The sequence below is a fragment of the Ceratotherium simum genome, chromosome 28 (genome assembly GCF_057802395.1).
Source record: "Ceratotherium simum simum isolate JZ-2026a chromosome 28, ASM5780239v1, whole genome shotgun sequence".
Classification (NCBI taxonomy): Eukaryota; Metazoa; Chordata; class Mammalia; order Perissodactyla; family Rhinocerotidae; genus Ceratotherium; species Ceratotherium simum.
Window position 1 is genome coordinate 15,354,591 of NC_141927.1, and position 20,047 is coordinate 15,374,637.

Consider the following 20,047-nt stretch of genomic DNA (forward strand, 5'->3'; position numbering starts at 1 on the left):
TGGGGCGCTGGCGCGTCTGGGGAGAGGCGGGGCGGCCGCGGCGGAGGCTCCGCCTCCTCCTCCTCCTCGCTTCTCCTATTGGCTCCTTCCCTCTACGCCCCTGGCTCCTCCTCCTCTAGGAAATGGAGCGTCTCCCTGACGTTCTGGGAGCAGCGTAAAGTTCCGGGACAGGGATTGGTGTAGCGCGCTGTCACTCAGGCCCAGAAAGTGCTTCCTGTGCCTGCGCAGGTGGGCTCAGGGAAGTCTCGCTGGGTGGTATCTGCTCTGGGGCAGCGGCGTTAGGGACGCGCCCCGGCGTTCTGTGACACCCGTGTCTGCTTCCCCTCGTCCTCTCCCGGCTGCGGCGACCGGCCACAGCTGCAGCGGGCCCGGGGCGTGCGGCCTGGGTGAGTGCAGGCCCGGAGACCGCGGAGGGAGAGAGGTGGCTCTTAACAATGCTGGTTTGAGAGGGCCTGCCGTTTCCTTCAGTGTCAGCGGATGCAATTCTGGCGTTTCTCTTTTAGCCCCTAGAGGAAAAGATGCACCTATTTCTAGGCCCTCCAGGTCTAAGGGGAGACGGGGAGGAGGATAGCGTCTGCCTTTAGGGCTGCAGTGTGGTTTCTGCGTCCTTCCTCATTGGAGCTACCAGGTCGGAACACTGCGACCCTGGGGACGGTGCCCTTTCCTAAGTCGAGTTATTGCTTCACACCCGCAACTTCTTTTTTTTCACCAGACTGTCATTCCTCTTTTGATCGTTTTGTAGTCTAACTTCTCTACATCTCATCCTTACAAGCCTTGTGTCCTGCACCCTGAATCTCCGTTAATTAAAAATTAGTGACCACATTATTTTTCCATCTGCCACTTTGATTAGGTCACCTTTGTTTGCAATATATCATCCTTTCCAAGAGTCTTCCCTGTTGTCTTCCCCGCCAGCTTCCAGATTACTTCCCTTGCACAACATGATCTCCCATCCAGAGTGTTCACTTCTACTTCTGCACCTCTTTGCACGTCATGGTTTGGTTAGTTGCTTCCTTGGCTTCTTCCAGGAGGTCTGGAAATTTCTCCTCCAGGCTGTCATCAAGATCCGTACAACCCCTGCACCTATCCTTGGCTGGTGTTCTTCTCATTCCCATTCCTTTGTTATAGAATAAGCACGACCATTTCACGGGCCAAAGCTTTTAAGGTAGAATTTGGCAAGAATTTCTGATACAGTTTTCACACAGTAATTTTTTGGGACAGAATTACGGTAGTTTAGAGCTGCGCTATCCAGTATGATAGCCAGTAGCCTTATGTGGCTATTGAGCATTTGAAATAGGCTAGCCCGAATTGACATGTGTTGTGAGTGTACAATACACACCAGATTTTGAAGACTTAGTACAAAAAAAGTAAAATATCTTGTTAGTAACTTTTATATTAAGGTTAAAATGATAATATTTTGGACATCTAGGTTAAATAGAATATTAAAATTCCAGTTTTTATTTTTTAATGCGACTTCTAGAAAATTTTAAATTTTTTGTATGGCTCATATTATATTTCTCTTGGACAGGACTGTGATTTAGAGCTTTATAAGTCATTTCTGGTTCCCCTTATTTCCGCTCTGTATTCAAAGACCCCGCTGATTCTCTTGAGCCTCTGGGGTTGTTAAGAGAAATGGGCCCCTAGGGCTCCGATCTACACTCTTTGGTATCAAGCAAAAGTACCCATATTGTGTTTTGACCGCCTCTTTTTTATTTTCACTCCAAAATTCCCTAGAACTAAAATATTTCTTTCTCTAAACATGCAGTCCTTTGCCCTCCTAGCTTAATCGTGTCCTAAAGATGTCTGATTAGGGGCTGGCCCCACGGTGTAGTGGTTAAGTTCAGTGCTCCGCTTCAGCGGCCGGGGGTTCTCGGGTTTGGATCCCCAACACGGACCTACACCACTCCTCAGCCCCGCTGTGGTGGCGACCCACATATAAAAAGTGGAGAAAGATTGGCACGGATGTTAGCTCAGGGCTAATCTTCCTCAGCAAAAAAATAAATAAGTAAAAATATGTTTAAATAATTCTAAAACTTCTATCTATTGTAGACATTTATCATATCTGGTAAGCTTTCCATGTCATTTATTCAATACCCATTGTTCCTTCAGTACTTAAATGTGAGAATCCTAATAGTCTTTTTAAAATTAACCTTTCAGTTAAAAATATTTGGTTATCAAGTGGTGGCATAAGTGTTCCTAACTTTTCATGCAAATGATATTTGAGTCTTGTATAATATACTGGTGAAGATCACCTTTGAAAAGAACGTCATGATACATGTTTTTGGAAATGAGAAGTTATTTTTAAAGTATAATAATTTTGTTTGACATAAACAGATTTTTATATAATTGCTTTTCTAAAGCTAGTGCATACTTGGATTTATTATAGACTGAGTCTCAGCCAAAGGACACAGTAGAAACATGTCCTCCTAGAGGTTTCCATTCATTATTCATTTTTCCCTTACAGATTTTCCTTTAAATAGTACATTTTGTGTTAATTGTGGAGAAATGAGAAAACAGCTATTTAGATAATTAGCATATTATTTTTAAAATATCCCAGGAATTCAGAAATTAGGTGTTAGCAATTACAGAGAAATTAGAGATTGTTGTACTTTGTTGTATATGTGAGTCAATGATTATTTTTCTTTATAGCTGAAATAGGTCATGAGACCTGTTTTAATTTGATCACCTTCCTGCTTTCTTGGTCTGCTCATCCCAGAGTTCTGTGTGCATTTTTGAGATGTTACTGAAAATACTGATTTGTCTTAAAGCGGTCCACAACCTTTGTAATATGAAAGATTTTTAAAAAATATAATACCACTAGCTATTAAATTTTAATAGATAATTTAGGAATTACAGTTTTCCCTTTTGCTGTCTTCTTTTTTATTAGCTCAAAAGTTTGCAGACACTCAAAGTCTTTTGCCTTTTTGTAATGTTTTTTGAATGGTGGAGGTTCATCTATTAGGTATGGATATGGGCTTCTGAGAAATTAATTATGAATGTGTTAACGTTTGTATTGCAGATTTCTTGAGACGCCTTGAACATGAGCCCCACACAGTGGGACTTCCCTGTGGAATTATGTTGTCGGCCTATGGCTTTTGTTACTCTTACGGGCCTGGATGTAGTTTATAATGCTGTCCATCGAGCTGTCTGGGATGCTTTCTGTGCCAATCGGAGGGCTGATCGGGTACCAATTTCTTTCAAGGTGCTCCCAGGAGACCATGAGTATCCCAAATGTAGACCCAAGGTAATGACATTATGATTGCATGGGGGCTCTCCTCTCATTCTCTCCCTGTATGTGTGTATTCTTTCTTATTCCTATTGTCTGTGCTGGAAAACCCCTGAGTTTATCAAGGCGGTGGTTACAGTGATGCATAAAGAAAACCCTAGGCTTTTTCATGTATGTAATACACTATAGGTATCTTTAATAATAGTTATTTTTTTAACCCCAGAGAAATAATTATTTTATAATTATTAAGCTTTCTATCCTATGAGCCTAGGTTTTTCTTTTTTCATTTGTTTAAAAAAAACCCAAGTCTCTGTAGAGGCCTCTTTAAAAGGAAGGTCTCACATTCCCCATTCATCGTTACCAGTATCGTTGCACAATCCGTAGTCTTTAGAGTTTGGTTCCATTTCACACACATTTTTTGCGAATTTGCTTTGTGTCAGATACCTGGAACTATGCAATAGGCTGGTGATAGAAATTTAAGTAAGACATGCTCTCTGGCCTTGGGAGTCCTACATACACTAGAACAGTTTATTCAGTGTGGAATAAGGAAAAGTATTAAGTTCAAAACTGACTTTTAGGGCGGACATCATAGTAGAGACTCTGATTTACCTAGAAAAATAATAATTATGATGATAGCATTAATAATAGCAGCTAATATATATGTAGTGCCTACTATGTCAGTTTACAGTTTACTTCTTGGAGAAAGTTATGTATAATGATTGATTTGTTATTTATCATAATCTTGTGAGGTTGGTCTGAAAGTCAGTTCACAAGACATGTTGATCAAAATAAACCTCCCACCCATTTTGTTTTTGCCCTAGAGCGCTGTTTTTGAGACTGGTCTCTGGACCAAGTATATCATCATCGCCTGCAGTGTTTATTACAAATGTAAATGCCAGGCCTCCTCAGTTAGACTCTGGGAGGCAGGCCCTGTGGGTTTGGTCACCAGCTGATTCTTTTGCTTATGTGTTTGAGAACCACACACTACAGACAGTCTCATATACCCTGCCATAGAAACTGTGAGCTCTCTCTGAAATTGTGCAAGATATAGCACCCCTGGCCCTTACACATTTTTTTTTGCTGAGGAAGGTTGGCCCTGGCCTAACATCTGTGTTAGTCTTCCTCTATTTTGTGTATGGGACGCCACCACAGCATGGCTTGATGAGCTATGTGTAGGTCCGCCCCTGGGATCCAAACCTGCGAACCCTGGGCTGCTGAAGCGGAGCACGAAAACTTAACCACTACACCACCAGGCCAGCCTCCTTACACATTTTTTTTTAACGTGGTGTTTGTGTCGTGGAAGGCTAGTGGCCCAGCACATCTCACCCTCCTTTCTCCTTGATGAATTCTCCAATTCAGGAGCTTTTCATTTTCCTATTCCTGGTTCTTTTCCAGAGTCCTCACGTTTTTTTGTGTCAGAATTCCTTGTCCTTCCTCACTTGAGGTAGACATTAGACCACCGTGAGCTGGAGTAGTCTGACTCAGTACAGGTGCTCCGGAAGTAATTCGAGATTTCAGCTGGGTTCTTCAGGGCTAATACTCACGTCTACCACGTCCCCTTCCCATGACATGACACTTAGTGGTGAGCCCCTGGTGACTGCTGCCATGCTTCTGTATTTAAGAATTGTCATTCATTTTTTCTTTCCTCCACAAGTAAGGTGGGATGCCATCCTGGCAGTATATCTTTGAAACAAATGAAGCCATATTGGATTTTAGATAACATTTTATTTGAGCACCTTTATAATAATAGAAAGTGGAATGGTGAGGAATATAAGTAGAATTTACCTGGAAAAGGGCTGTTTACTTCCAGGGTATTTGAGAGCCATGACATCATTAGAAATGCTTTGGCTTTGGTCATTCTTGAATGGAAATTGTAGCGGGTCTAGGGTTGAGATTCTGCCTCAAATATTTGCTAGCTCTTATTTGATCTCTGTAAGCCTGAGTGCCCTCATCTTAAAAATGTGTCATGTGTATATTAAATGAGATAAATGCACATAAAGTACCTGTCACTCAATGACAGGTTTCTGCTGCTATTGTTATCAAATAACTCTTTTCAACTTTTGCCAATGTTTGCAGAGAACTTCATATGAATGGTACATTCCTAAAGGGATCTTAAAGACAGGTTGGATGAATAAACATCTGAACCTGGTGCCAGCCCTGGTGGTTGTGTTCTATGAACTGGACTGGGATGAGCCTCAGTGGAAAGAAAAGCAGTCAGAGTGCGCTACCAGAGTGGAGATAGTCAGGTATGATCTTCTCCATTGATCAGGTTGACTGTGTTAGGTTGCACATGTCTGTTACTTAGTAACATTTATTGAGTGCTGTTTAGACTGCAGTGGTCATTTGGGGATTGCTGACCTCCAGTGAAACTTGTTCACTTCCTAACAGGTAGCCTTAATATTAACTTAAATACTGTTAAGGTATGTGAAGAAATTTGGAAGACAGATTGGTCTGCATTTCCAAATGCTTTTTCTTGCATTTATAATATTTTTTTTGAGATATAGTAATTTACTATTTAGTCCCATGAAACACTTGGTTTATCACCATTTCAGTTTCAAAATAGTTAATTCTTTTGGATGACTAACATATCACTATAAAGAAATAAGTTGTATTATAACTCTTACATAAAAGTATATATTAAACTTTGCATTTAAGGCAGATTTTTCTAAGGATTAGAAGCTTGATGTGAGATTATACTTTTAAAATTTAAATCATTGTGGCATATATGTTTCTTTGTATGCAGGAAAAGATTTCCTCTAATCTTACTTAGGGTTTTTTAGTTGAAATTTTTCTTCGATTGAATTATCAAGCTTGTATTTTATGTAAATTCTTGAGTAAATTTTTTTAAAGTTAAAACACTTTAATTATTTAATTAATTTTATTATTATTTTTCCACTGCAGGCAGAGTTTACAAGGGAGAAACACAAAAGTTGCAGTGGTTCTGATTCAGAAGAAAACCCCTTTGCCCCCAGGTATCAAAAGGTTGATTAATAACTAGCTAGTTGCTTTATACTTAGAATTTTTATTATCAGGAGGCATAGTTTTTAATGTTAAAGTATTTTATGCATTCAGTTATGGGAAAGATGGTGTGTTAACTTCAAAAAGTACCAATAATGCATGAATGAATAAATGCTTGCTGTGAAACATTAAAAATTACAAATTTTTACAAAAATTCTACTCCCCTAGTTCCACTAACCTCACCACGTAGTCACATATCAATGGACAAAACAGTTATTCACTTGATTTTTTTAATTAAATTATTTATTTATTTATTTATTTATTTATTTTGGTGAGGAAGATTACCCCTGAGCTAACATCTGTTGCCAATCCTCATCTTTTTGCTGAGGAAGATTGGCCCTGGGGTAACATCCTCGCCCATCTTCCTCCACATTATATGTGGGACGCCTGCCATAGCGTGGCTTAATAAGCGGTGCATAGGTCCATGCCTGTGATCCGAACCTGTGAACCCTGGGCTGCTGAAGCGGAGCCCATGAACTTAACCGCTGTGGCACCGGGCTGGCGCCCCGTCACTTGATTTTTTAAAAAAGAATGTTATTTACTTATCTGAGATCTATTTGAAATTCTATTTCTTATGCAAGATTTTTTTCCTAATTTGCAAGAGGGCAAAGAAAAATGCTATAGGATTTCTAATTTCCTATAAGAAAATGTCCTAGTTTCAAATGCTCGTTTCTTCTACCTTCTCAGACTTTGAGAGGCCAAAATATGTTTTTGTTTCTATGTTGAAACTTGTAGGATCCTAGATAGTTTTGGAAACCACTTTCATGAATTATTGCTTCCATTTTTAGTTACGGTTTTTGAAATAGTTACGTGATGTATCTGTTGGCATTACTTGGCCTGTCTATCTTGGCTCGGTAGAAAATTCCACAGTGTTTTCCTAACAGATATGTACTGTTTAACTTCTTGGAACCCCGCAGAGCTCTCAAGGACCCAGGAGTCCTACTGGCATGGGGCAAAGTGGTTTGGGTTTTTATTCTTAATTATATTGTTCAGATTTGGGGAAACAGTCATTTATAAAAATACATTAATTATTTTATTTCGCTTTATCTTTATGGGATTTGTCAACAGGAGAAGATGTCATTGCTTCAGAAAGGGCTGCAGCTTTATGCAATGCGTGTGAACTCTCCGGAAAGTCTCTCTTTGTACTGCCCCACACTGACCACCTTGTGGGTTATATTATCAGGTAAATAAAGGTCTTAAAATTTTTTTAGATTGTTCGTTAAGCATTGAGAAATTGTAGCTCAGACCCATTTATTTTTGAAAAATACATATTCGTGGAGAAAATTTCAACTATACAGAGAATATAAGGTAAAAATGAAAGTCCCCTTTGTCAACTCCCTAACCTTTTCCAGCTCCTTGAGGTAATCACTATCAACGATTTCTTAACTTTCATTCCAAAAAATGTCTTTTTATCTAAAAATAAGTGTAATCATACAACACATACTGAACTGTCGCTTAGCATCACCTCCCTGACACCATATGTACATCCAGGCCAACCTCACTTTTTAAAAAAATATTTACGTGTTTTCCTGTTGTACTTTTCAGTGACAACCCTATCTCCTTTTATGACGTATTTGTCCTTTTGTATGACAGTGCCTCCATTTCTGGCCTCTGTTTTGCTTCATTTTTTATTTGTTGGTGTATATATTTAAATAATTTTTAAGAAGGGTCTGAGGCCCACCATATCTTAAATATGTTTATAAAGCTTTGTATATAAAGGACATATTACATGGGGACACAACATTATCTCACAAATTATGTGACCGTTATCCATTGTTTTCTAGCATTTAGTGTTGCAAAGGAGTTTTATAGTATTAAATTTCTGGCTAGAGTGTATTTAGATATGAATATTTTATTGATCTTAAGTATAAAACGGTAAAAGTGTCTTTCTTAAACTTGAGAACAGTTTAGTTTATCTTTGATTTTTGCTTCTTTTGTATCTGTTCCTGTCTCAGAAGCAAACTTGTGAAAATGACCTACTGCAGGACGTTATATGGGCGTTCTCATTGGTATGTAAGTGACAGGGCTTCTAAGAAAGAGAAGGATAAATTTGAAGGAGAGACCACGAAAAGGCGACAGGGTCAAATGAGAAGATGAACCACAAGAAAACTTAAATGCAGTTGGCAAAGAAGTCTCCACACTGGAAGCACTAAACAGTGGAATTGATACTGCAGAAGGTCACATCAGTAGTGCTAAGGCTAAAATGGAGATGATTGCCCAGAATGCGGAGGAAAAGGTCATGAGTTTGTTTTTTAAATGCGAGGATACGACCCAGAGGGGCACAGAGAGGAGGGGCCAGTATCTGGAGAGCTGGTAGCATGTGCACACTGCTCCTCCTTCCCCAGGCTCCTCCCAGCCTCACCGCTGGCGTTTCACTACCTCTCCGCGCTTTAGACCATTCCGCCTTGTACTTGGCACTTCAGTGTTTCCCTGTGACAACGCTGTTCTTGTCACTGTACTTTCAAGCTAGCTCCTGCCTTCCAGCTCCCCTTTTCTGGGCTCTCTCTTACTCAACTTTTTTTTTTTTTCTTTTGCTGAGGAAGATTTGCCATGAGCTAACATCTATTCCAGTCTTCCTCTATTTTGTATGTGGGTCGCCACCACAGCGTGGGTGCTGATGAGTGGTGTAGGTCCACGCCCAGGAACTGAACCCAGGCCACCAAAGCAGAGCACGCCGAACTTAACCTCTCAGCCGTGGTGCCGGCCCCCTCTTACTCAACTTTTAAGGCTTAGTTCACATGCAGCCTTCTTTAAAAAGCCGTTGTCCTCTCTCCTACACCTTAATCCAGTGATTCTTTACTGGAGTGATAATGCCTCCAGGGAGCAGTTGGTAATGCCTGGAGACGTTTGTGGTTGCCACAGCTGAGGGCGTCCTATCCTGGCAGCTAGTGGGTAGAGGCCGGGGACGCTGCTGTACCTCCTGCAGTGCGAGGGAAAGCCCCACTCAGCAAAGAATCCCCTGGCGCAGAACGTCGACAGTGTGAGGTTGAGAGACCCTGCCTTAACTCCTAGTGATCTCAGTTCAGCTGTAGTGGCTGAGATTGTGTTTGCACACTCTAAAAGCGTGCCTGAGTGATGTGCGAGTGCAGTGGTAGCAGAAAATGGAGTCCAGATGATCTTTGTATGGATTTTGCTAAGAGTGAAGACCACATGTCTTCTGATTAATCACTAGAGTAGGGAGCTGCCTGTAATTAAATTTTAATCTAAAAGGTAAATTCTATTTTGACACAGGTCAAATAATAAATTTAAAATGCAGACGTCTGTGTGTTTATTTTTATGTGTGTGTATGTATGTATATATACAAGATGTCTGTGTGTATATTTTTATATGTGTGTATGTGTGTCTATATACGTGCGAGTATGTGTGTCTGGTCTCTTGTCTGATTCAAAACAAGTTGGGTAGGTTCCTGCCTTGATGGAGGAACTAATTTAATTGGTGAGACCGAAACTGTCCATGTTAAAACCCACAGAGCATGCAAGTGTGGAATCTGCCCTACGGTTTGTAAGTCCTGTAGGATTTCAGAGAACAGTGGATAAAAGTGGCCTGGGCAGGCGTTAAAGACGACGACGGACGGCACCTATGCTGTGAGGGTTAGATCAGTGGGCAGGAAGTAGTGGTTATTTGCGGGCAGAGGGACATCATGAAAAAGCACGGACATTTACAGTTCAGCTGGTTTAAATCTCTAAACGGGAAGACTGAGTTAGTTGGATTATCTGTCGTAGAGTTCAAAGTCAAACCCAATGTCTGCTTCCCCCAAAAACCCTTCTTAATTGTTTGATGTTACCTTAAAAGTATAATTTTGGAATATTTGCTAAAAGAATTGGTCTTTTCCCTCACCTCTTCCTATCTTGACTAGATCTGTCATTAATTAAATTTATGTTTTTTTGAGCTGGTTGTATGTTTTTTTCTCAAAAAAAACCCCACCTTCAAATAGTATAGAAGTATATGAATTAAAAAGTTACTCTTACAGCACTTATCCTATATCCAGGGATATCTCTGTAACTATTTAATCTGTTATATTTGAAGGGAGGGAAGGATTTGATTTCGTGTAACAAGTTTAGAGGAAATAATAGGATTTATCAGGGTACTTGCTCTCAGTTCTCTGTATTAACTGTCTAAGAGGTATTTTATCTCTGAGTATACATCCAACTTGAAAAGTAAAACCAAGCTTATCTTTCATCTTTACTGATGTAATCTAGATTAGTGATTGAGATTTCTTTGTTGAGAAGGCTTTTTTTTTTTTAATCATTTAGGATAATCTGTAGACATATTTCTGGCTGCCATAAGATTAGACATTTCTAGACAGTGCCTCATTGTTACGCATTTATAAGACTGTAAAGTTCAGCTTAGGTTAATATATTCTTTCAAACATTATACAGTTCAAAATTAAAATCTAATTTTAATTATTTTCATATTCAAACATTTTTAAACTGTAGCTTTGAAAATAGAAAATCTTAACCTAGAAAATCTAATTTAAAATAGAATACCTAATTTAAAATTTTTTGACTTATCCATTGTTTTGTTTTTTTTACATATTTTCCTTAGATGTGTTTAAACCCTTTGAATACAACTTCAAAATTCTCTTTTGTTCTGACGAGGAAAAACCTTGAAGTTCAACCTTTATCTGACTATGAGTTCAGCTTTTTCTCATGCCCTAGGCAGATACTTCAGATATGTACTTTCATAGAAGGAGCTTTTGCTTGTTTATCCATCTCTGGTCAGATTTTCTTTGTTTGTATGTAATCTCAAAGTAATGGCCTGAAGCAGGGTTTAAATCATACAAATGTTATTTCACCCCATTTGCCAGTTCTCATTTTTGGCCCTTTTCCCATTAATTTTCTTATCCTTTAAACTCTAAATATTCAAATCATAAAAAATAGGCAAATCTAATTGAGAATTGGATATCTGTTTCTTTCAGACTTCTTATAAAATTATAAAATAATAGAGGTGAAAGTAATGTAGAGATTACCTAATTTTTACAAATTACAAGAAAGTTATTTTAACCAGTTATTTCTTGGATTGTAAATAATTTTAAATGGCTTTTGGGAGGTCTTATTTTTAGATTTTTATCTAGAAATTCAGGTTACATTTTGCTTCCTCTGTATCTTAATCATGAAGTAAATGAGGCATTATCTCTGTCAGGATTTTACTTTCAGGTCTTAACAATACGATTCTTGAAAACAGTTTGGTTTAAAATAACTTTAGTAGTGTTTGAATGCTGGTGTTTTGTTTTTAACAGATTAGAAAATGCCTTTTATGAACATGCACAGACTTATTACTACACTGAGATCAGAAGAGTGAAATCTCATAAGGAATTTTTGAATAAAACGACACACCAGGTACATGTTTTTCCCTAAAGAAGGAAATAATAGAAGCATTTTAGAGCAGATTATTCATCATTGATTAGTTTTGAGGAGATTATTAAATGTCTTTAATTCTTTGATGCTTTTAAAAGGTTTTTTTGTACTTTTGAAGTCATTTTTAAAGCTTTTAAAAACTAATCTGTCTTTGTGCTCTTTGCCCTTAAAGTTCTTAAAGATAGATATAGCCTTCTTAACTATACTTGTCTGTTGGAATAATTCTTGAACTTTAATTTTGAATATTTTCCTTCATACTTTTATGTCTGTTTTTAATAAACATTATTATAATTTTTACATTTTTAAGAGAATGTGTATAATAATGGTATCTTTTATTGTTTTTTTCAGCTTTTATTTGTTAGACATCAATTCAAAATAGCTTTCTTCAGTGAGTTGAAACAAGATACACAAAATGCTCTGAAGTAAGTTTCTAACGTCAAACTAAATTTTTCTTATCTTTATGTTAACAATAATGTATTAATGGCAATTTCTGAATCTCAACCAAACTCTAATTTTAAAATGTTTGTGTTGGTTAGATTCACGTATGTAATATTTACTTTAATTTGTCTAGAGGTGAATGGAATAGAATATTTTGGGATTTTAAAAAAAACTTCCACTTTATTATGAATCATAGCAATGAATTCATAGAAATGAATTTCATATGGTCATAAAGCTTTCTGGTCTAATTAACTTTCATGATCTAAAGAAACATAATATTAAAATATTTCCCATCTTATTGACTACTTCTTATATGTATATTCAGTAAAGTCCTGTGTTATGACTGGTTTCCAAAGTTGAATATACATTAAACATTATCTGAATCAGACTAGGAATTTCTTAAGGTGTGTAGTACATGTATTCAGTTCAACTATGATTTTATTTTTAATTTAATTATTTTTTGGTTGATAGTGCCTGTCATGGCATCATTTTTCATTCAAAGGCTCTGCTTAGAGCTTTGAAGAGTAGTTGCAGATATGTGGGCAGTGGTCAGGCATTTTATTCCTTTGCTTTTTTTTTTTTAATAATGTTATTTTTTTCCCCCCAAAGCCCCAGTAGATAGTTGTATGTCATAGCTGCACATCCTTCTAGTTGCTGTATGTGGGACGCGGCCTCAGCATAGCCAGAGAAGTGGTGCATCGGTGCATGCCCGGGATCCAAACCCGGGCTGCCAGCAGCAGAGCACGTGCACTTAACCACTAAGCCACAGTGCCAGCCCCTATTCCTTTGCTTTTACTAAGCATAAAACATCTCTTTCTAGCTGTAACTCAGTTTTTGAAGATTGCCAGTGGCAGTGTAACGAAGGGATAAAAAACATCTATAACAGTCATGTGCCTCGTAACGACCTTTTGATCAATGACAGACCGCATATATGACAGTGGTCCCATAAGATTAGTCCCATATAGCCTAGGTATATAGTAGGCTGTACCATCTAGTCTGTGGAAGTACACTCCATGATGTTCGCACAATGATGCAATCACTTGTTGACGCATTTCTCAGAACTCATCCCCGACATAAGCAACGCGTGACTGTATATCCTAAAACTGAGGAGAGGCTAAGTGTACAGGGGAGAAAAATAGAGAAATAAATAAAAATAAGTCTGTTATTCAGAGGAATATTGCTGAAACCTCTTCTTTTTTGTTATTATTTATTTTTTTGGTGCAGAAGCTTCACCCTGAGCTAACATCTGTGCCAGTCTTCCTCTATTTTGTATGTGGGATACCGCCACAGCATGGCTGATGAGTGGTGTAGGTCTATGCCCGGGATCCGAACCTGCGAACCTGGGCCGCCAAAGCGAAGCACACTGAACTTAACCACTAGGGCACTGGGCCAGCCCCCTTCTTTTTTGTTATTATTGGGGTGCTAAGCACCAAATGGTGTTCTCTAAATCTGAGCAACTTCATATAATTATAGCTGGCTTTAATGTAGTTCATTTTTTTATCCATGGTGTTAGTTAAAACCTTCAGTTCCACTTCTGTTCAAAAATAAATCTGGGAAGAAAAATTTTAGCTGGAAAAGTTAGCAGCAAACAATTTTCTTTGGAGCAGACTGAGATTTTCTCACTGCCTTCCATCTTCAGGGTAGGCCCCCTTCTTCCAGGCTCTCCTTTCTCACACCGTTCTCACCTTCAGCACTAGCCACCCTAAGGAGATTTCCCCCCTTTCCAGCCTGTACCCGAGACCAGTGATACCCACTTAATACAGAGATACTTGGGTTTAAAAGCTGTGGACCTGTGCTCTGTCTTGATAGCACCTTTTTTGCTAATAGAATTTCTATTTGGGAAGCTTGTAATGGTGCTTTTAAAAAATACTTATTTTTTTCAACAGAATGCTAATTTTTAGTGTAATTCTAGACAATTCTCCACTTTACTTTCATTTTTCAACTTTATTGGCAGATGTTAATGACAGAACAATGCACATGTGACGGTTCTGTTCTTAGTGAAAAGTCATTGATTCCTCCCACACATTATTAATCAGTATGTCATTTTTCAGGAAATCAGAGATTGATATGTATATGTTATTATTGAACCTATTGAGTGCTAAGAAATCTTGAGTAAATGTTTTCTGTTACCTGTAATAATTTTGTTCTTAGGAATCTTTTCTGAAAATTAATTTATGTCATAATTAACCACCTTCCTCATGTTTATATTAGGAATTATAGGACCGCCTATAATCTTGTACATGAATTGAGAGCTCACGAAACAAATATTCTGGAAATAAAGACTATGGCAGGATTTATAAACTATAAGGTAATAGTTATACTTCCAAATAAAGAAAATTTGTCTTTAAATATTAGATTATCTTTTAAAAATTTGAAAATCAAAATTAGTTACTTGTTCTAAAAGGTGAGTGTTTGGTTAGTTATTCTCTCTTATGTCCTTTTTCTCAAGGAGCACCCTGGTTCTTAGCAGACTAATTGTAGTGCTTGGTTTTGAGTTTATAGGTCCCAGAGTTCTCATTTAGACCAGTTTTCCTTTTGTGAAACTCCTCTAGGAGGGTCTTTTGTTTGTTTGTTAAGTGGGAGCAGGAGGGAGTGAGAAGAAAGCCGCCTATATTATTGAATTTTAAAAGATACAACCTATTAGAACTGTGTAAGCCTTCCTCGGTTTAATGGCACAGCCATAGAAAAGGCATGTCGGTTAGCCTTAGAGGAACTTTTAGCTGTCATTTGAGCATTTTAAGATTGTATATGGTAGAAATAGATGCCCCCAGAAGGCAAATGAGGGCTGTTCATTTGCTTTTAATTTTTCCACACTCATCTTTTAAAGGTGGCTGGCACTGGGTTGGTGATGTGAGGCCAAATAGACACTTTAATTCATTGTTCATGTAAGTGTAAATTGGTCCAGCTTCTATAGAGAATATTTTTGCAATGACTGTACAGATTTAAAGTGGATGTTCCCTTTGACCTAGCAATTCCCTTTCAGGAAATTTATCTGACATATCTGCTAAGACTTGCAAATCACACATGTAACGATATTTGTTGCATCTTATAATAGGAAAAGATTGGAAGCGACCCAGCAATAAGTGACTGGTTAATATAAATTATAACTCCAAACAATGGAATATTATACAACTGTTAAGAATGAGGCAGCTCCATATATTAATATGGAATGATATCCAAGATATATTGTTAGGTGAGCAAAGCAGCATATTTAGTGTGATGCTATTTGTATAAAAATAATAGCATATATATAAATGCACACACACACTTGTCTCTGCGTTTCACAAAACATGTGCCAGGAGCTGGTTGCCTCTGGAAAGGGAAATTGGATGGCTGAGGGACAGATGATGAGAGACTTGACTTTTCATAAGTTCCTTTGTAACTAAAAAATAAAATTAAAAGTAGTAATAAGCATATGGAAGTAAATTTAGGCTGTATTTCTTCTGTTTTTCCTTTACTCTGCCTTGTTTTGAAATAGCATTTCAGACAAAAAGTTTTCAAGAGTGTTTGTAATCCTTGTTTGATATGGAGGCTACTATGCTCTAATTGTGCCACGGAAAATCTTCAGCTTTCTGACAATTCTGAAACTGGAAGTTAATCTGTCCTTTCTCAGTACTCGGTTGGAGAGATTTTATTTCTGCCCATCTTTATGTTCTTTATTGGGTATGATATTTCTTTGTTCTATTCTATACATTTGAAAAGCCTATTTTTTTTTTTTGAGAGGAAGAGCAGCCCTGAACTAACATTCGATGCCAATCCTCCTCTTTTTGCTGAGGAAGACTGGCCCTGGGCTAACATCCATGCCCATCTTCCTCTACTTTTTTATATGGGATGCCGCCACAGCATGGCTTGACAAGCGGTACATCGGTGTGCACCCGGGATCTGAACTTGTGAACCCCGGGCCGCTGCAGGGGAGCATGCGCACTTAACCCGTGTGCCACCAGGCCGGCCCCCTTGAAAAGCTTTTCTAAGGTATAGAATAGATTCAGTACAAATACTGAATAATTTTATTTCATTTATCAAAGGGTCATAACCTCTGGTTTTAGCGTAACCGTTCTGATAGAGTAAATCAATTCCATTGCAAAGAACTTCAGAGAAGGAAATTCCATACTCTTTTTAAAGTTAGTCTCGATTTTTACATATTTTTAAATACATATGCCTTTTGACTTTGATTTTCTTTATTTTTGGGTTGATTTTACATTTTGCAGATCTGTAGGCTGTGTTTTCAGCACAACACCCCGTTGGATGCAATTGCTCAGTTCCGGAAACACATTGACTTGTGTAAGAAGAAAATCGGAAGTGCGGAGCTGTCTTTTGAGCATGCCGCATGGATGTCTAAACAGTATGTTTTCAGTTGTACTTTCACAATGTTTTTTAAAAAAATACTTAGGATTTGGAGGAATGGAATTAGCCTGAACTCTGGTTTTAAATTGAAGTAAGATTTTTTTCAGTAAGTAGGTTTTTAATGACATAGCATAAGTAGGTTTCCAGTAATAGAGATATTGATTCATACAGTTCCTTAATGGAAATCAGTTAATGGTACCGTCTCTTTCATTCAACATATATTTATTGAGTTTCCACCATGTGTGTAGGTACTGAGAATATAGCAGTAAACAAAACAAAATCCCTGTGGCCGTGGAACGTGCTGTTTGAGACTGATGTTTAAAAATTGGTAAAATGAAATTGTTCACAGAAACGTGGATGTGTTTGAGTGGTGGGAACTATGTTGACATCTACTTTGATGGTATATTTATGAAGATTTGTTAGCACAAAAGAGTTGACTTAAATACAGAATTTATCTGTGACTTACAATAGTGTGTATTAGTATTTACAAAGAAATCTCAGCAATTTACAGTTCGTCAATACCAATTATTTAAATATATTCTGCTGAGGTTATGGTTCCAGGATGAATAATTATTAGAAGTAAGCTTCTTTCTTTCCTTTTTCTTTTTCATTCTTTTTTTATTTCTTGATTTTTTTTTTTTCTTTAAGATTCCAAGCCTTTGGAGATTTATTTGATGAAGCTATTAAGTTAGGGTTGACAGCTATTCAAACTCAGAATCCTGGTTTCTATTACCAGCAGGCAGCGTACTATGCCCAGGAGCGGAAGCAGCTTGCAAAAACCCTCTGTAACCATGAAGTAAGTTACCGACTCCTGTGTTATCTGGCATTTAGGAAATTTATTGATCTCCTATTAAAAGAAGATAAGACTGATTGGTGTTGATAATTTTTTCCAAGTCTTTGAATGGAATCAGTTTTTATCTTTTATATTTTCAGGAAGTATGATTATTTTCAGTTTTAGGCTGAGTACCCCATTTTCACCAGTGAATTAAGCAGAAGTTTTTCTTTGAAGAACTTTTATGATTGACAGTAAGTTAGTGATTTAGGCAAGAGAAACTTGCTGTAAAATAAAAGCCCCAGTTGAGTCCATGCACACTGTGAATCCATTGTTTTGTTTTTGTGATCACTGCTGTAGGAGTTTGCAGGGCACTGGAGGAATGGGCTTTATTTTGACCCACTGGAGAGGGTAACTTTGGACTTCTTCCTCTTCCTGGGCTTTTCTTCTCTGGAAAACTCTCCAGAACCTGTATGAGGCGTAATGTTAATTGCATAGTTTCTTAAACTTGACATTTCCTTTTGCCTTCCTCTTGGATGATTATATTTAGATACCAGTTTCCCCATAAGCACCTTAAAAAGAACATGGTGTGTAATTGACATTCATATGCTTTATCAGTTTATTTTCTTTTTTTTTTTGTGAGGAGATCAGCCCTGTGCTAACATCCGCCAATCCTCCTCTTTTTTTGCTGAGGAAGACGGCCCTGGGCTAACATCTGTGCCCATCTTCCTCCACTTTATATGGGACGCCGCCACAGCACGGCTTGCCAAGCAGTGCGTCGGTGCGCGCCCGGGATCTGAACCAGTGAACCCCGGGCCGCCGCAGCGGAGCGCGCGCACTTAACCGCTTGCGCCACCGGGCCGGCCCCATTTTATCAGTTTATTTTCACTTAAAATCTGCAGTTTTCTTCTCTGAAGAGAGGTGAATGTTCAACAGTACTCCTTTAAAAAAGTGTTCCAAAAACAGGGTTTATATAGTAGTACTTTAAATGTATGGATTTTTTTTCCTTAAAGCATGATCTAACTAGACTATTTTCTACCATGTTATTTGTGTATGGTTTATAACATCATTGCATGTTTTATATTTTTTTTTTTGTGAAGAAGATTAGCCCTGAGCTAACGTCTATCGCTAATCCTCCTCTTTTTGCTGAGGAAGGCTGGCCCTGGGCTAACATCCGTGCCCATCTTCCTCCATTTTTTATATGGGACGCTGCCTCAGCACCGCTTGACAAGCAGTGCGTTGGTGCGTGCCCAGGATCCGAACCCTCGGCCGCCGCAGCGGAGCATGAGCACTTAACCGCTACACCATCGGGCCGGCCTCGCATGTTTTTATATTTTAAAAGTTTGTCATATGGTAATTTGAACACAGTATTTTAAAAGTGATTAAAACTAGGTTTTATAAGGATATGAGGAAACAGGCATTAACAAATATCATTGGCTGGAGTGTAAAAGAATATTTCCATCAAATAATAATTTGAGAAGCCTCAAAATCGTGCATATCTTTTGACCCAGAATTTCATTTTCAGGAATCCTGAGGCAGATAAGAGATCCTAAGAGACAAGTACTAAAATTTATTTATAAAGTTGTTCTGACAGATTTATTAATTGTAATGTAAAATAGAAATAAAAAGATGAACAACTATAGGGAATTTGTTAAAACGTAGAACAGCAGGCAGCCATGAAAAATAATGTTTTAGAAGAATATTTAATGATATGGTGAAATGTACAGAATATATTTAAATGAAAAGAACAGGTTGAAAAATTATTCTTGTTGATAACGAATAAATGTTTGCATACAAAATGTGGAAGAATAATGTATACATTGTTAACAGTGGTAGTAGGTTTATAGGTAATTTAAATTTTTATCCTTTTCAATTTGGATGTTTCTGTATTTTTCAACAATGTACTTGTATTGCATTTTGGTTTCAGAGGGAAAAAATTATAAAAAGAAAAATAAAGCAGTGTAAATTTGTAAATTCTGTTGCCAAAAATATCCCTCTCCCACCAATACCAAGACTTAATACCCGAATGATATAGAAGGAAAGTAGTGTCTTCTTTTTAAACCTTCTCATATGTTATTTTCATTTGCACAAAAAGCACTTATACATATGGAAGAAACATCAAGCATAATGTGTAATATATTTTTACTGGTTTATTATAGCAAAGATAAAAAGATGTAAAGAAGTTGGTTACTATGAAATCATTTGTCAGAATCAGGTTGATTTATTCAATTTAATTTTTATGAGGCTACCTAAATATTAAATGAAACATTTTTAGTTTAGTTTTTGTGAAAATTTATGTTAAAGTATTCACAACTTTGATATTTGAATGTGTGTTTGGTATTTGTATTTATGAAAACTTTTTTGTTCTATCAGAGACTGAGGGAGAGTTGGTTTGTGCTGGGTTCCATAAACTCTTATTTGGAGTTGTGTTTTAATTTACAGGCTTCTGTGACGTATCCCAATCCTGATCCTTTAGAAACACAAACAGGCGTTCTTGACTTTTATGGACAAAGATCATGGCGACAAGGAATACTAAGTAAATAATTTTTCCCTCCTCCCTTTTCTTTCAACCTCAAAAGGCAAAGAGTGCTATCATAATTTTTCCCTTAGCTGCATTAGGCATAACAAACTATGTTGAGGTAAAAATGTGTACTTTTTAAACATTTTTTAAGATTTTCAGTTCTTTAGTTTTTAGAATGTTTTGTTTGTATCACTATATCTTAGAAGAATTTATAATTAAATATGTGGATGTGATTAAAACATTTGGACATCTGTTGTCTTAAATGGTGTAATTAATAAGCTACTCTGGTCTATTTAAGTGTTTTAATTCCAGTTAACTTTAACGATGTATTGTATTTAATATTTTAAAACAGCATTAACTTGTATCACCTTAAA

The 20,047-nt window shown here is 37.4% G+C and overlaps 1 protein-coding gene across 2 annotated transcripts in view; it reads left to right on the forward strand.

Annotated features, from left to right (window-relative positions):
* Window positions 1–228: 228 nt before the first annotated feature.
* The window catches only part of TRAPPC11 (trafficking protein particle complex subunit 11), a 47,149-nt gene continuing 27,330 nt past the window's right edge, over window positions 229–20,047 (forward strand). For both annotated transcript variants that reach the window (XM_004428731.3, XM_087418335.1), the window contains exons 1-11: window positions 229–386; window positions 3,017–3,241; window positions 5,300–5,469; window positions 6,125–6,195; window positions 7,310–7,424; window positions 11,481–11,580; window positions 11,947–12,020; window positions 14,248–14,344; window positions 16,245–16,378; window positions 17,029–17,176; window positions 19,595–19,688. In XM_004428731.3, the coding sequence (XP_004428788.1) occupies window positions 3,038–3,241; window positions 5,300–5,469; window positions 6,125–6,195; window positions 7,310–7,424; window positions 11,481–11,580; window positions 11,947–12,020; window positions 14,248–14,344; window positions 16,245–16,378; window positions 17,029–17,176; window positions 19,595–19,688 (1,207 nt within the window). In that variant the 5' untranslated portion in view covers window positions 229–386; window positions 3,017–3,037. The remainder of the gene's footprint in view (window positions 387–3,016; window positions 3,242–5,299; window positions 5,470–6,124; window positions 6,196–7,309; window positions 7,425–11,480; window positions 11,581–11,946; window positions 12,021–14,247; window positions 14,345–16,244; window positions 16,379–17,028; window positions 17,177–19,594; window positions 19,689–20,047) is intronic.